This window comes from Puma concolor, chromosome C1 (assembly GCF_028749965.1).
Source record: "Puma concolor isolate L17-30 chromosome C1, mPumCon1.1.hap2, whole genome shotgun sequence".
Lineage (NCBI taxonomy): Eukaryota > Metazoa > Chordata > Mammalia > Carnivora > Felidae > Puma > Puma concolor.
Window position 1 is genome coordinate 215,658,822 of NC_141674.1, and position 15,041 is coordinate 215,673,862.

General features: G+C 48.1%; 1 protein-coding gene across 1 annotated transcript in view; it reads left to right on the plus strand.

Annotated features, from left to right (window-relative positions):
* Window positions 1-15,041, plus strand: part of LOC112871553 (DIS3-like exonuclease 2) — a 147,946-nt gene continuing 132,905 nt past the window's right edge. The window contains exons 1-2 of the mRNA XM_086719929.1: window positions 1-376; window positions 6,180-6,259. Of these exons, the coding sequence (XP_086576055.1) occupies window positions 231-376; window positions 6,180-6,259 (226 nt within the window). The 5' untranslated portion in view covers window positions 1-230. The remainder of the gene's footprint in view (window positions 377-6,179; window positions 6,260-15,041) is intronic.

Here is a 15,041-nt window from a genome sequence, read left to right on the forward strand (position 1 = left end):
CAAGACGCAGTGGCAAAGTTGAACGGAAAAGTGCTAAAGAGAGCCCTGTGGTCATTTTTTCATTCACTTATCCATCAACTATTCGTTGTATTTGTGTGCCTTCAGTGTGCTGGAGGAGATAGAGAGACAGACCCGTGCCAGAGCCAGACCTCGAGCAGCTCCCAGCTTTGTCACGGTGAGACAAGGCGACGCAGGGTCGGAGGAAGACCTGTCCCTAAGGACCCACCGGCATGCTGGGGACAATGGCCAGTGCCGTTGGAGAGGGGCAGATTGCAGGCGTGGGCAGCACCGCGGAGGAGAAGCACTGTCCACTCTGTGGAGCCACAGAGGTTGCCTGGAAAAAAGATGGCTTCGTAGCCAGTCCTTTCAAAGCTAGGTAGGCCTTGGACGTTGGAGGTTGGCTGGGTGAATGTCCCATTTAGGAACAGCACAGTGTTTCAGAGACCAGAGGGTATAGAGGAAAGTTTGGCACGTAAGGTCCATGTCGGGACTGTGCAAACTGACTGGAAAAATACAGGTTGGGGCCTGATCCTGAAAGGCTTTGAATTCTAAGCTGAATTTCTCTTTTACTCAGGAAGGAGTTGATAAAGGTTCTTGACCAGACACATGCTTTGAGGTGATTAATCTGGCAACACCCATGACCTTAGGGAGAGCAGTTTCTGTGGCGTGGTAAGGGCCATGGCCCAAATCCAGCGAGGTGAATAGTGACGGCCTGGTGATAGAATGTTGCTGTGGAGACTAGACAGCTGCCCCCAGCCCCAGGGAGGTAGAGGTGCTGGTGCCTTGAGGAGGAAGGCGACGCAGGGTCGGAGGAAGAGTGTGTGAGTGACAGAGGAACAGAAATTCTTTCTATGGTTTTGTGATTTCCTGGGATTCTTGGCAAGGTCTTAAGGGATTAAAGAAGGCGTTTAGTTACTTTTCATGTGTTCTTTTCCTGGACCAGTGGCTTTGAGGAGGACAATCTTAGAAGTTTTCTGTCACTTGAAAAAGTTCTACTAAGCCCTTCAGTCACGTGCCTTCAGAAATTCTGGTTACATAACGTTGCTCTGAATTGGAATTCTGCAGCCTCATGAACTGGAGTCGCACTCTTTCCCTCCCCCACCTGGCACTCTATTTCCTGTGGGTCAGGGTTAGCTTCTTTCTAACCATTGTTGCGGAACTCTTTAAATATTTGGTCTCACAGGTTCTAAAAGCTGGCAGACCAGGCTGCTCCCTGCAGGTTGTGAGACCAAAGCCTTCCAGAAGAGGAGCCAGTAAAATCCCAAGCATGTTAACAGAGTGTAACAGCTGCACAGGGCACCACCCCCGTGGGGCTGGGCTCCCAAGTGCTGAGGCCAGCAGCTCCCAGCCGCTGTGGCCCACAACCAGAAGGAACCCTCACGCACCGCATCATGGCCGATTCGTAATTGTGGCGATGACAACAGATTAAATCACTGGCTCTCGGCGCTGGGGTTTGTCAGGGTCACTCACTGTTCCCTTGCTTCTCCCAACTTTCCACTGTGAGAGAGCAAGTTTGGAGTCCCCTGCTACAGTACAAATACTTGTTGGGAGCTCGCCAGGTTTTGCTGTGTCTAGAAGTTCATTCTCTTAGTAGCCCATATCGAAGGTCTTTCCTTCCACCATCCCCTTCAACGTGATCCTGAAAGGTTGTAACCCCTCGGTCTGCCTACGTACGTACTTATACCCTGCTTTTTTAAAAGAAGTGATTTAAGGTACCTAACAGGTACACATATAATGTAGTTAATTTTTTTTAGTTCGGATACAAGGCAAAAGGAATATATAAGTGGGATAATTAGTTGCAGCCAGGAGAAAGCTTAGTTCACAAAGTTCAGACTATAAATAAGATCCTTTTGAGGCAAGTCACCATAGTTTCCTGGGTCTCCTAGCAGCCCAAGCAAAGAGGGAAACTTAAAAGGATAAAATTCACGTCTGTAAAATACAAACAAACCATTAGCTCAGGAGGGCAGGAGTGGGTCCTTGCCGCATATAAACTTCCCCCAAAAGCACTCATAAAAGGGGCCACATTGGGGCGCCTGGGTGGCGCAGTCGGTTAAGCGTCCGACTTCAGCCAGGTCACGATCTTGCAGTCCGTGAGTTCGAGCCCCGCGTCGGGCTCTGGGCTGATGGCTCGGAGCCTGGAGCCTGTTTCCGATTCTGTGTCTCCCTCTCTCTCTGCCCCTCCCCCGTTCATGCTCTGTCTCTCTCTGTACCAAAAATAAATAAACGTTGAAAAAAAAAAAATTAAAAAAAAAAAAAAAAAGGGGGCCACATGTTCGGATGGACAAGGCCCTCATCAGCTTCCCTGCAGTGAGTAGCATGGCCATTTTGTTGACTTCTTGCCGTGGCCCTTGGGGTAGGCCTGGTGACAAGGCTCCATCTGGGGCAAGGACTCCCTCGAGGTCTGTGCGGCGAGCAGTCCATCACTTCTCAGAGGGTAGTCTCCTGAGGAAGATGTCAGATCTGGGAGATGATCTCCCACCAAAAAAAGAAAAAAAAAAGCCCAGACCACATAGACGTGACAAGAACTATGTGACAGCAGCATATTGAATGCTCTAAGAAGTCCCGCAATTAAGAAATTGGCCCAGCATTCCCCAAACTGATTCAATCATCAGACCTTTAAACAGACAAACAAAAAAAAAGAAACGCAGTTGGCACACTGGAGAACGTTGATCCAAAACAGGGGTCAGCAAACTTTCTGTTAAGAGCCAGGTAGTGATGTTGAATATACAGTCTCTGACATAACTACTCAGCTCTGCCATTGTATCCAAAAAGCGTGGCTATGTTCCAGTAGAGCTTCACTTACGGATACTGCAATTTGAACTTCATACAATTTTCCCATGTCATGAAATAATATTCTTTTGGGGTTCCCCCCCGAACCATTTAAAAATGCACAAACCATTCTTATCTCACAGATCATTCAAAAACCAGGTGGCAGGCTCTTTTTGGTCTGTGGCTATAGTTTGCTGTCCCATGATCAAGGATAATGTTAGGGTGGTATGTCTTTCCAGCAAGCCTTCCTGACCACTGTTCCTCAGAGTTGTTTTAATTTAGACTTTTATGTCTCTGGTTTAGGAGCAGATTAAAAAAAATAATAAAATAGCAGTAGAGAGTTGGTTTGAGTGTTTACAGGCTATTCTAAGATTTCTCTCAGAAAGTTAGTGGGTCCTCTTAAACAAGACATTTACAAATTACAGTTGAAGCCCTAAAATTTTACTCTGTCGTATATGCCTGCATCAGTTTGACACTGAAATGTTTTAGGGGGCATTATTCGTTCATTCATTGAAATAAAAGTTAAAACACTGTGAGACATTTAATTTTAAGAAAACATAACTTCCTTTTCAGCAATCGAAGTAAACCAGTAAACTGTGGCCCCCCACAAAGCTAACAGTGTTCTTTTTGATTTCTGACTAGAGGGACGTTCTTTCAGCTTCTTATGATGTCATTAAGGAAGGAGGATCAAAAGATTCCCGCCTCCAAGTCTGACATCTTACTTTCAGTTCCGCAAGTATTTGTTGAGTACTCAGTGTATATATAAAGCATTTCGCTAACTTTTATGGGGGATACAAAAGGAACAGCAAACAGACAGTTTCTTCTTTACCTTGTGATGCAAGTTCAAGATCCTTGCCAATTTAGAGCCCATTACTTTGGTGTCAGGATTAATTTCACCTCCCTGTCTCTTCTTGTTAGCAAGTATGCATTCATTCAACAAACACTTGTGAGTTACAGCCTCTGTATAGCCCTGGACATGGCCTTCAGGGCGCTTACTTTCCAGAGGATAGCTGGTGTTTCTCTTTTCATCTGGCACTGTGCCATAAGTCCATCTTTTATATGGTAGAACAGAAATTATTTCTTTGTATCCTGAGACCTCCACATTTATATCCTCCCCCGCCACGGTGTGCACTTCTTCTTGAACTACTTAGTGAGGAGAGTAGATGTCCCGATAAGCCACTCTTCCTGGGACTGTACTCTCAATGCTCTAGTTCCTTCTACCTGAGTGACCCTCACCTCTCCCCACCCTCTTCTCTTAGTTACCAGTGAGTTCATGGTTTTACCTGATGCATAATTTTTAAGTTATTGACTGTATTTTGTAATACGAGTCTACAGGATTGCTAAACATCTTTATAAGCAGTATTATATATGCATTTTTTTGATTGGAGATTACAGTGCTGATTTTTTCTATTTATAAAAATAATAGTTGCAGTGAAAATTTTGAAAAATATGGACAAGTATACAGGGGAAATAATGAGTAATTCTAGCACCTGCTCATCAACTTTATTAATAAGGCATATTCTTTCCTTGATTCAAAAGTCATACTCAAAATTTTTAATTTTTGAATTAATGAACAGTAAAGTTGGCCTTTATTTGTTGTGCATTTATATGAATTTTAAGCCCTGTATGGATTCACATAATCACCATGACAGTCAAGATCCCAGAAAGCTCTGTTCCCCCGGAACAAGTACTCCCAGCCCCTGGCAACCACTGATCTGTCATATAATTTTGTCGTTGTGACAGTGTCCTAGAAATGGAATTACATATCATATAAACTCATGAGAATGGCGTTTTGAACTTAGCATAGTAACTTTGAGATTCCTTCAAGTTACTACACGTATGAATAGTTTGTTCCTTTTCATTGCTAAGTAGTAGTTATTCCCTTGTATAGCTATACCACATCTTGGCTATCTGTGTATTATTTTTAAGAGTCTCTCTCTCTCTCTCTCTCTTTTTTAAACATTTTGACATTTCTCAAATCCCAAAAATACATTAAAATCAATGTTAATATGGTGGGGTTTTTTGTTTCCCTAAAAACGTGCTGCTGAATTGCTGGTGCCTGTTACAGTCAATAGTGGCCTAGAATCAAGCTGCTGCGGGGTGAGCTGAGCGGTGGGAGGGATCACCGTGGGCTGTGAGCGTGGTCAGCCGTGAGGGAAAAGAGCAAGAAGGGGACGGAGGAAGGAAGGCCCTGAGAACTTTGCAGGCCAGCCCCCAGAGCCAGCTTTGCAGCCTCTCAGGGCTTTGAGGACATTTTGAGCAGAGGAGCGACCGACCGGAGGAAAGAGGTCTCTGCCACCCCAGCCGGTCTCATTGTGGTGGGTAGAGGATGCTCCCATCGCTAGTGCTGATGCCTCCGGAAGAGACCGGCACGCAGCAGCAGCCCTGCTAGTACTAGAGGACGCGAGGGCAGAGCGTGGGAAGAGTCCAGAGACAGCAGAGGGCGCCAGCTGGAGAGCCTTGTGGGAGGGGCGGGTACTTCCTGTACCCCAGCCCCCGGGCCAGTGCCCGGGGGGGGGGGGGGGGGGGGGGGGGGGGGGGGAGGGAAGGCAGGAGGCGGGGAGGGAAGGCAGGAGGCGGGGAGAACTCAGGACAGGCTGCTCCAACCATGGGTATTTACATGGTCACACTGGTGAGCTGGGCACGGCATGTTATGTGGGAAACGAAAGCAAAATGAGAACGTCCCAGCACTTGACAGATTAAGAGTGAGAAGTGCATCGGGGGGCCGTGCGAAGATAAGTGGACAGAGGCCATACTGGATTCTGTGAGCTTGGGTGCAGTGTACGATGATTCCACGAAAACCAACTGATTTAGGGCCAATTCCAAGTATAGTTGTACTATGGCTAACTGTATGGGCCCAAGTTTTTTTTGTAACACTTCTTCTCAGGTCCCGTCCCCTGTGTCACAAGTCAGGTGATTTGTACTGTGGCAAATCCCACTTGGGTGGAGATAGAAGAAGGAACAGTGAGTCATCCTCCCAAGGACAGGTTCCCACTAGCCGCTGAGGAAGAGGGCGGCCAAAATAAGAACTACCACCGGAGAGGAATTTACCGAAGGGCCTTGCTCCTCGTGTCAGAAAACTCTTCTGGGAAGCCTCGTCCGTGGAAGCCACCTCAGTCTCCCTGCTCACACCTTTCTTGCTCAGGACCAAGGAACAGTAGGTGCCAGTTGACAGAGAGGAAGAAGACCCTTAGAGACAGGATGGGGTCTTGGTGGCTTCCCCCATTTGTCTCTCCCCTGTCTCACTGTAGACTAAAGATCCCCTTCTCAGAGAGCCACGACAGAAGTTACTCGTCCCTTCGCCAACCATTTGCACGTTCGCAAAGTAACTGTTCTTTAAAACTCGAGTACGGTGGGGCAAAGACTCTGGTATTTGCCGCATCGCTAATTATATCTTCAATCTTTCCCAGGAAAGACTGTATCTTCACCATTGACCCATCTACTGCCCGCGACCTCGATGATGCCCTCTCCTGCAAGCCGCTTGCCGACGGTAGGATGGAAATTTCTAGACCTTTCCGGGTAGCGGGCAGTCTGCATGCCTTTGTGGTCAGTCTGGCCGCCTCGTACTTCCCAGGCTGTGTAACGTGCAGGGTTGGGTTTGCTTTGTTCCTGAACTTGCCCCTGAGCCTACACAGCACGAGACCTAAAGATTGTGTTCCTGTGGTGACTTTGATGAGGGCGAGCATGAGAAGGGTCCTCTCGCTGGGATCCTTCTGGGCCTCAGTGGAGGCGGCAGTGAGGACAGAAGAATGACTTCCAGGCCTTGGCCCCTCAGGAGGTTCCAGTTTGGGTGTAGCGTGTTAAAGAAGAAAGCCCTTAAGCTCTGCTTAGGAGACGCATTGGGTTCTTTACCTGAGTTTGCCAACAGGTTGGGATGATGTGGGAGTATCCTCCAAAGGCGAATCGGCAGCAGGTAGCAGGAGCGCCGTCCCTGACGATGCCCTCGAGACCCGGCAGGTCATCGTCCCGGCAGATTGTGAAAGGCAGCTGGTAGGGGCTCCTTGAGCATTCTTTTGGGCCGGAGCTGAGCAGGAAGAGTGGGATTTGAGGCCAGTGCTCTTGGACAACTACAGTAGGGCGGAAGGGAAGATGTGTAGGGTAGGAGAAGAGCAAACCCTATCACGCCCGCTCCAATGTCCCCTCCCCCACCACACGCTAGTTATAGTCTTGAGTTACTCCTGGGCCCTCTCTAGGATGGTGTCTAGGTGACTGCTTTGGCTTTAGTCATTCTTGGATACGGCTTTGGCACTATCACGGGCTTTGACGGCTTGCCGATGATGGGTATCCACCCTTGTGGTTTCAGTCTGCTGCAAAGTGTTGATGGCCCAGCAGCCTAGTCTTTTAAAACGTCGCAGAGGTGTTCGTGTAGTTCATTAACGCAAAACTCCGTAGGTTCAGCGTGTGATCTCTTCTTTACTAGTGTAGGCTGTGAAGATTAGTAGAAAGAAGGCTGAGAGACAGAAAACATCATTACCTAAAAATGCTTTTATCGTCTTTTAGTGGGAGTCCTCCTTGAAACTCTAGGCAAGCTTGCTCAGTATTTTCAACTAAAAAAAAAATGGAAAGAAAGATACAACATTAAAAAGAGAAAAGTCCCCATAGAAGTTTTAGAGCAATGATATACTTTTAAAATCCAGAATGTAAGCAGCCTACTTAAAAAAAAACACATACTGGGTTGGTTTCCCATCTTCTGAGCAATATTTGCTAAGTGCAAAGGCTTGAACGTATCGCTCTCTGAGTCCACTCCCCTGAACTCCAGTGTGAAAAGTGCCCCCAGGAAGCAGGAAGCCAGGTGACAATAGACCTCACCTCTGTATTTCTCTTCTCTCCAGGTTCGCAGCCCTGCTCTGTTTGTAGCCTCATGCTTGGAAACAGTTGTTTCCTTTATTGTGTCCCCTTTATGGTCATTAATGGCACAAGGATAGGTCCAATGCCCGTTAGTGCGTCTTGGCTGGCCTGGATGGTATTCTCCTCACAGGGATACCAGGGAGCAAGCACGTGTCCTGCCCTGCTCACTCTACCTACCACCTACTACGTCTCCTGTCTAGGGCAGCTGATGAGCAGCACAGGTTTCACGTAGGGAATTGGTAGACGACAGGGCAGGAAGAGTAGACTGGGGACAAATTGTACGTGTTTATAAATTTCCAACCAGAGAATGTTCTTTGTCAGACCACCGAAAACCAGTTGTTTTCAATCTCTTGTTCAAGGAGAGCAGTCAAAATAAGGAAAATAATTCAACCGTACAAGACGAAGGAAGAGGAGAGGAAGTAGAGGCAGAGAAGCATTGTAATCACTTAGGGAAATGGGTGATAAATTGGACTGGGGGTGGTGGCAGTGTGAAGGAGGGTGGGGAGGGCAGATGTGAGAAAGGGCGAATGACAGAAGAATCAATGCAAACGGACACGGGGGTTGAGAGAGAGGAGTCCGAGAGGGAACAGAAGTTGCAACCTGGATGATGGGGAACTGGAATTTACAAGTTAGAAACCAGGACGTCAGGAGGACGAGCTGGTTAGGGAGAGGTTGTGTCTACGTGGAGTTGTCTGTCTGGTGATGCCCATTTACCTAAGCTGCTGCACATCCTTCTCCAGAGGAGGCAGGGTACAAGTAAGCCCTATAACCACATACACAGAGAGCCCTGAAGAAAAGTAGACAACACACCAAAGTGCAAACAGCAATTTTTTTAGGATAATGGGATCATAAGTGTTTTTTGGTCTTTTCTCTGGTTTCCAAGCTTTTATAATGTGGTAATAATAGTTTTATAATGAAAAAATTTTTGTAATAAAAAAAAATTATGAGGTGCCAGAAATCACAGGCTGCCCAGTAGCGCACTGCACCAGGTGATCAGATACCTTGTATCTGCTTAGTTATTCTCGCATTCCAGAGGAGTAATTAACATGTGGTCATTTGGCAGAGCAGCAGAAAAAGGACATGGAAAAGGAGTCAGAGAAGAATCTGAAAAGGCGAGGGTTGGTCAGTCAAGTGTTTTTATGGTGGCACTTCTACAGTTGGCCTTTGTGACAATGGTTTCTGCCAAAGCTATTTATCCAGGGAGATGAAAACTGAAAGTCAATTCCAGTTTGGATTGGGGTGAGGTTGGCTAAGTTCAGGTTCCGTTAGTTACCAGTTCATGTCAATTTTTGCTTAGAGGAAAAAATGTTTAATGTTTCAAGAAGCAAATAATGTTTTCTGGCCATATTTACATCATCTGTAACCATTTTTATTTAAAGAAAGTATCGAGGCCAGACTTTCCTTTGGTCCTATTGAAATCATCTGAATGACTGTTCTGTGCAAATAAAACCGGCCGACAGATGCAACTCAATTTAGTCCTCACTGTCCCATTCTGTAGAATTCCGATGTCCCCTCAGGACTTGTTACCAGTGTCTCCTATAGGTGCGAGACTTAGACCCCACAGTCTGCAGATAAATTCTGCGGAAAGGCAGTGACACCTGCTCTCCGGTATGTGAGGGTTATGCTGGCAGGCTGATGAGGGGTGCCCCCTACCCTCAAGAAATCTCTGCCCTGGAAGGGATTCTCCCGTCATCTAGCCTGCGAATTCCCCACCTCCGGGAGCCTCCAAATACATTTGAGTGGAACATTCCCCGGGCGTCACCCAGCGTACTAACTTTAATGCAGAGCAATTCACTTTTGCTCGAGAAAATACTGAATAACGCAAGTGAATGAGAGTGGCAGTGTAGTGATAACCCAGAATCTAAAGACAGCAAATCACACCCTCCCTCGTTTTATTACTGGAACAGATCACTTGCAACACACCTCACAGTTGACCTCACCACTCAAGTGCGGGAATGCCACAGTTGTCACATCACCCTCTGTTTTTCAGATTACCTCCACAGCATCCACTTATTGAATATCCAGATTGCCTTTTAACGCTCTACCTTGCCGGCAGCCCATTTGGCCTTCAGATTGCATGACTATTAGGAAACCCTTCCCTGTAATGAGCTGAAATATTGCTGTCTTCCAACAGTTTTCTTTCCTTGGGTCCCATCCGTACCTATTGGAGTCCAGAGAACAAGTCTTGTCTGTCATGTGACCATGCCCGAGGCACTAGATAGCAGCTGTCTTGTATATCTGCTTCGCAACTTCTCAGCTAAGCAACCTTTTCAGAGGACGTGGGGTACAAATATATATATATAAAAATATGCGTATATATTTATACATTATATATAAATAAATATATAATAATATATAATATATATATATTCTTCCATGTGCTGTAGCTTTTAAAGCTTGAGCCTGTTTCCCATGTCATGGAGTCACTTCTGCCTTGATGAGGTCTGAGGTACATGGCAGCCTCTATCCAGACTTCTCCATGGCCATCAGGGCACGGTGACTCTCCCAGCCAGTTGCTTCTTCCTGGGCTGACCCAAGTCCAGAGGAACAGGCACCTGTTCTCTTCAGTGAGACAAGCCTTCTCGCTTTGCTTTAGTCTCAAGAGGAAATTGTTAGGCAGGACCTTTACTCAGCTTAGCTGATTCAGGCTCCCACCAGATCCTGCGGGAAATTGATGTTCACTGCCTCTCTCACAGCTGCTTTTTCCAATGTTTTATTCTCTAATGAGCGCTCTGCCTTTAGACGTGGCAGGATCGTGCTAGGAAGGCATTAGACATGAAGGATTTGGGCTGGGGAAAGGGGGGGGAATGGGGAATGACTGCTAATGGGTGTGAGGGTTCTTTTTGGGGTGATGAAAATGTTCTGAAATTAGATGGGTGGTAGTTGCACGACTCTCAATATACCAGAAACCACTGTGGGGGGACGGGGAGGAAATGAGTGAATGGATGAATGAATAAGAACAAACAAACAAACAACCCATTCCTCCTTGAGGCTTTCTGAGGAGTTTACACCTTAACCACAACTTAGCGGAAGTCTGGAGGGAATGCCTGGGCTGGATACCCATAGTCACATCCCTCTCACCTGTCTCTCCCCTTTCTGCTTTCTTCGCTGAGCCATGAAATCCCCGCCCAAGGAGCACACCCCTCTATTCAACCAACTGCTCATGTTTCCTGTCCCCACAGAGCGCAGCCATCTGACTCAAAGAAAGCAGGATCCGATCTACTGTCCAGGTGTGAGAAAATGCTCAGATAAACAGAAGTCATCCGGCCTGAGAGGTCTCAGGAATGCAGGTTACTTACTTTGCTGTAGGGGGCGCCAGTCTTCTGGCCTGGTTTGCCTCTGTTGCCTTCCTGGTTGCATGGCTTTCCCTTCTCTGAGGAGGAAGGAGTAGGGAGCGGTGTCTCAGGGAATGGGAAGAAGAGACTAGAAGCAAAGCCTGTGAGAATTTCATAGGATTCCTAAACTCAGTAACTTCCCGTGTGGTTCTATTTGTCACCTGCTGAGAGTTTCTTGTTACAACGACTGCCTTCGGAGGCAGTGAGGAAGAAGGAGCTGGAGACACTGTACCACTGTATTCCAGGCTTAGACCAGAGAATCTGACCAATACAATGGGTGGTAGTCATTTTAGACGGCAAACTGCTGACAGGACGTCTCTGGCTCTGCCTCTGGGAAGGAAAAGAGAGCATGGAAGTCCTGGAGCTTGTGAGTGAACGTCTGGGTGAATCCCAGCAACCAGGCTGGACCCCCCGCCCCCCGTGCTCCCAGGCTCTGCTCTCCCTTCTGGGCATATCTTACCCCACCACTCACTCACCCCAGCCCTTTACATTTCTCTTTGGTCTGGCTTCCTCCTCTCTCTATACAAACTTCAGTCTCCTTCATCCTACAAAACCTTTCCTCAGCTCTGCTCCACCTCAGGAACTTTCACCTGCGTGTGTCCATCAGGACATCTTGAAAGAATCTTCGGAACTGGCTGCTGCTACTTTCTCACTTCCTTCCCTTTGCAACATGGCTTCAGGAAGTTCAGTGCAATAGGTTGTCCCTGACCTCAGGTCCCCCCAAATCTGTGCACCTCTTTGTTCTTCCTTCTTGAAACCCTCTTTTCTTTGGATTCAGAAAGCCCTGCTTGCTCTTGGTTCTAATGTTTGGACTACTTTTGTCCAGGTACTTTCTTTAGCCTTCCTTTCTCAGTCTCTCTCCTCCCGAGAGTCTGCATAGCTTCCAGACCATTCTCCTCCACCCCATGCTCCTTGTCCTTGCATTTGCGGCCCCTTCGCGTACAGCCCTGTTTCCCAGGAGAGCTATGTGGCTGACTCGAGATTTGGCTGGTCGCTTTCTCAGTAAGGCCCTCCCTTGCCTTATTCACCCTGCCCCCACTCCCTCTCCTTTCCTACTTGATCTCTTTCCCCACCACTCATCACCCACTATTGATTTACTAATCTTGGTTCTGTCTGTCTGCCCACCATTCACTGCCACAGACGCCAGGCTCAGCGTAGGCGCTCAGTGAATCTTTGCGGGTGTTTGCAGGCGCTTGAGGGGAATGGCCTTCCAGGCAGAGGGAAGAGTGTATGCAAAGCCCCAGGTGACAAAAGCATGGTGTTCTAGAGGGAACTACACAGCGCTTGAAATACTGGGAGCGTGAGGTTCGGGTGAGGTGATAGTTGTGGATAAAGCAGGGAGGAGACCATGAATTCCTTTGCAGGCCCTGCTGGAAAGTTTAGATTTTGTGGAGAAGACAGCATTTTAACTTGGAGAACAACAGCATCTGTCATTCAAGAAATAAGATCAAGGACCCAGCTAGATATACAATAGCGGAAAACACTTGACGCAGCTTCCTGTCGTCTCTAGGTTAATATCAAGTAAAATGGAATAAGTAAATGTGGGAATGACCATAGTTTGGATGTGGGAGCGGGGTGGGGGACAGACAGAAACATTTTAACCGACGCTTGAGAATAAACGGGGGTAAGCCCAGATGAAGAATGGGGAGAAAGAACATTTCAGGCTAAGGGAATGGAATCTGTGGAGGCTCTGAGGCACAAAGACTTTGGTCTTGAAAGGAACCCAAAAGTCAGTGTGGCCGGAACATGGTGGGATGGGAGGAGTCTGTGAGGTAGTCGGGAAAGGGGCTTGCAGGCTCTGGGAAGGAGTTTTGTCCTGAGGGCAATGGTGAGCAAAGAGTCTTTTTTTTTTTTTTTTTTTTTAATTTTTTTTTTTTTAATGTTTATTTATTTTTGAGACAGAGAGAGACAGAGCATGAACGGGGGAGGGGCAGAGAGAGAGGGAGACACAGAATCGGAAACAGGCTCCAGGCTCTGAGCCATCAGCCCAGAGCCCGACGCGGGGCTCGAACTCACGGACCGCGAGATCGTGACCTGGCTGAAGTCGGACGCTTAACCGACTGCGCCACCCAGGCGCCCCGAGCAAAGAGTCTTAAGCGGGAGAGAGTCAGGATCCAACTTGCAGGTTGGAGAGATCACTCTGGCAGCAGTGAGGAGGCTGGGTTAGAGCAATGGCATTGAAATGGTCTAGGTAAGAGGTGGAGAGTGCCCAACCACGGCAAAGGCTGTGCAGCCAGAACTGGAGGGAGGCATTAGCCAGGAAGGGAGATCAGGGCAGGGCTTGGGGTCTGGGCAACTGCAGGAGCATCTTAACTGGTCTCCCAAGTCTGCCCTTTTCTTCCCATGTATTGAAGTCAAGGCAGTCCTTACAAAACGTCCATCCCATCAAGGTCATTCCCTGCTTCACTCCCTCCGAGGCTCCCATCGCACTAAGGATGCAAACCCAGGGCTTTACTCTGACTGACCACTAACTCTAATCCTCTGACATTGCTCCCCACAGTGCCTCTCTTACTTGCTCCCCTCCAGCCACGTGGCCTCTTTGTTGTCCCTCAGATGTGCCCGGCTGTTCCTGCCTCAGCACTTCTGCACTTAGTTTCCCTCTGTCCAAATCCCTCTTCTCCAGTTCCTTCCTGGCTCTTAGGTTCTGCTCAGATGTCATCTCAGGGAGGCCCTTCCTGACCACCCTTGTCACCAGTCTTATCTACACCACCGCCTTCTGATTGTCTTTAAGACGTTTGTGTGGGTCTGCCCCACTGGATGGAAATCTTTATGAGAGCAAGGACGTCGTTTTGTTCACTGCTGACCCCTCAGTGCCCAGAGCACTGGGTGCCACATAGTCGGCACACATGCAGATGTTTGTTGAGTGAATGAATGGATGAGTTAATAAACTTTTGATAGTGGAGGTAAGAGAAGAATCTAGAATGTTATCTAAGCTTCTGGCTTGGGCGTCGGCACTGGGTGGACTGTAATGCCCTTCAGTAGGAAATATTGAGGGGAGCTGGTTTTGCGGGAAAAGACCGTGAGTTCTGATCAGCACAGGCTGAGTTTGCAGTCCCTGGGAGACATCCGGGTAGAAATACCCAGGGGATAAGGAACAGGGTTAAGGCTGGAGATGGGATCTGGGAGCCTTCAGTGTGTGGGCCTGGGACAGGTGACCCAGGAGAAGTCAGACTGAGAGGAAGACCAGCCTGAGCCCTGGGAGAGACGCCCAACAGAAAAACCTCCCGGATGAGGCTGTGGGGATTGGAGGCAAACAGGGAAGGGAGAGGAGACAGGCAGAGCGGGCTAAATGGCAGAGAGTCACAAAGGATGCAGGAAAGCCACATAGAAGAGAACTGTAAACGTCTTTGGGCTTGGCAAGTAGGATACTGTTGATGACCTTGGTGAAACTACTCTACTGTCAGTGGCTTCCAGGAGGGGAAGCCAGGCTGTGGGTGGTGGAGGACAGGGTGGAAAACAGGAATGGCGATTGCTTTCTTGGGGAAGCTTGGCTGTGAAAGGTACGAGAGACAGGGAGGACACGATCAGAGGAGGCTTTTTCATTGCTTTTAAGATGGAATTGATTTTTAAGATGTCTCTGTATTGGGAGATAAGAGACTTTGGAGAAGGAAAAATGGAAAACATAGGAAAGAGATGAGTTGATTATTTTTCAAGGCCTTGAAGAAGAAGGCGGGAGTGATTCAGAGTGTAAGTGCAGAGTGAGGCCAAGACATGGATAGTGAACACCCCTTCCTTTGAGACCAAGAGGACTCAGGCACTTGCTCCTTTACACCTGATAAGATCCCTTTTAACAGGGAGAGGAAGTGGAACACCTACTGAGGGCCGGGGGCGGGGTGCAGGGAAGGGGTTTGGGTGGCGGGGGGGGGGGGGGGGGGGGGTGTGGACAGAGAAAAGGGTGCGGGAGGGAGCTGACCAGGATCCCGTTGCACAGAGCTTTAGGGAGCACTCTTCAGGAATGCTGAGTTGGAATGCTACCAGGTCCAGGTGATTTTCTTCAGTAATCCTCAGCCCCCTAGGTGAGGGAGAAGTTGCAGTGGTCCAAATCTGGGGGTTTGCTGGGAGGGTGAGCATGACAGGCACCAGGACAAG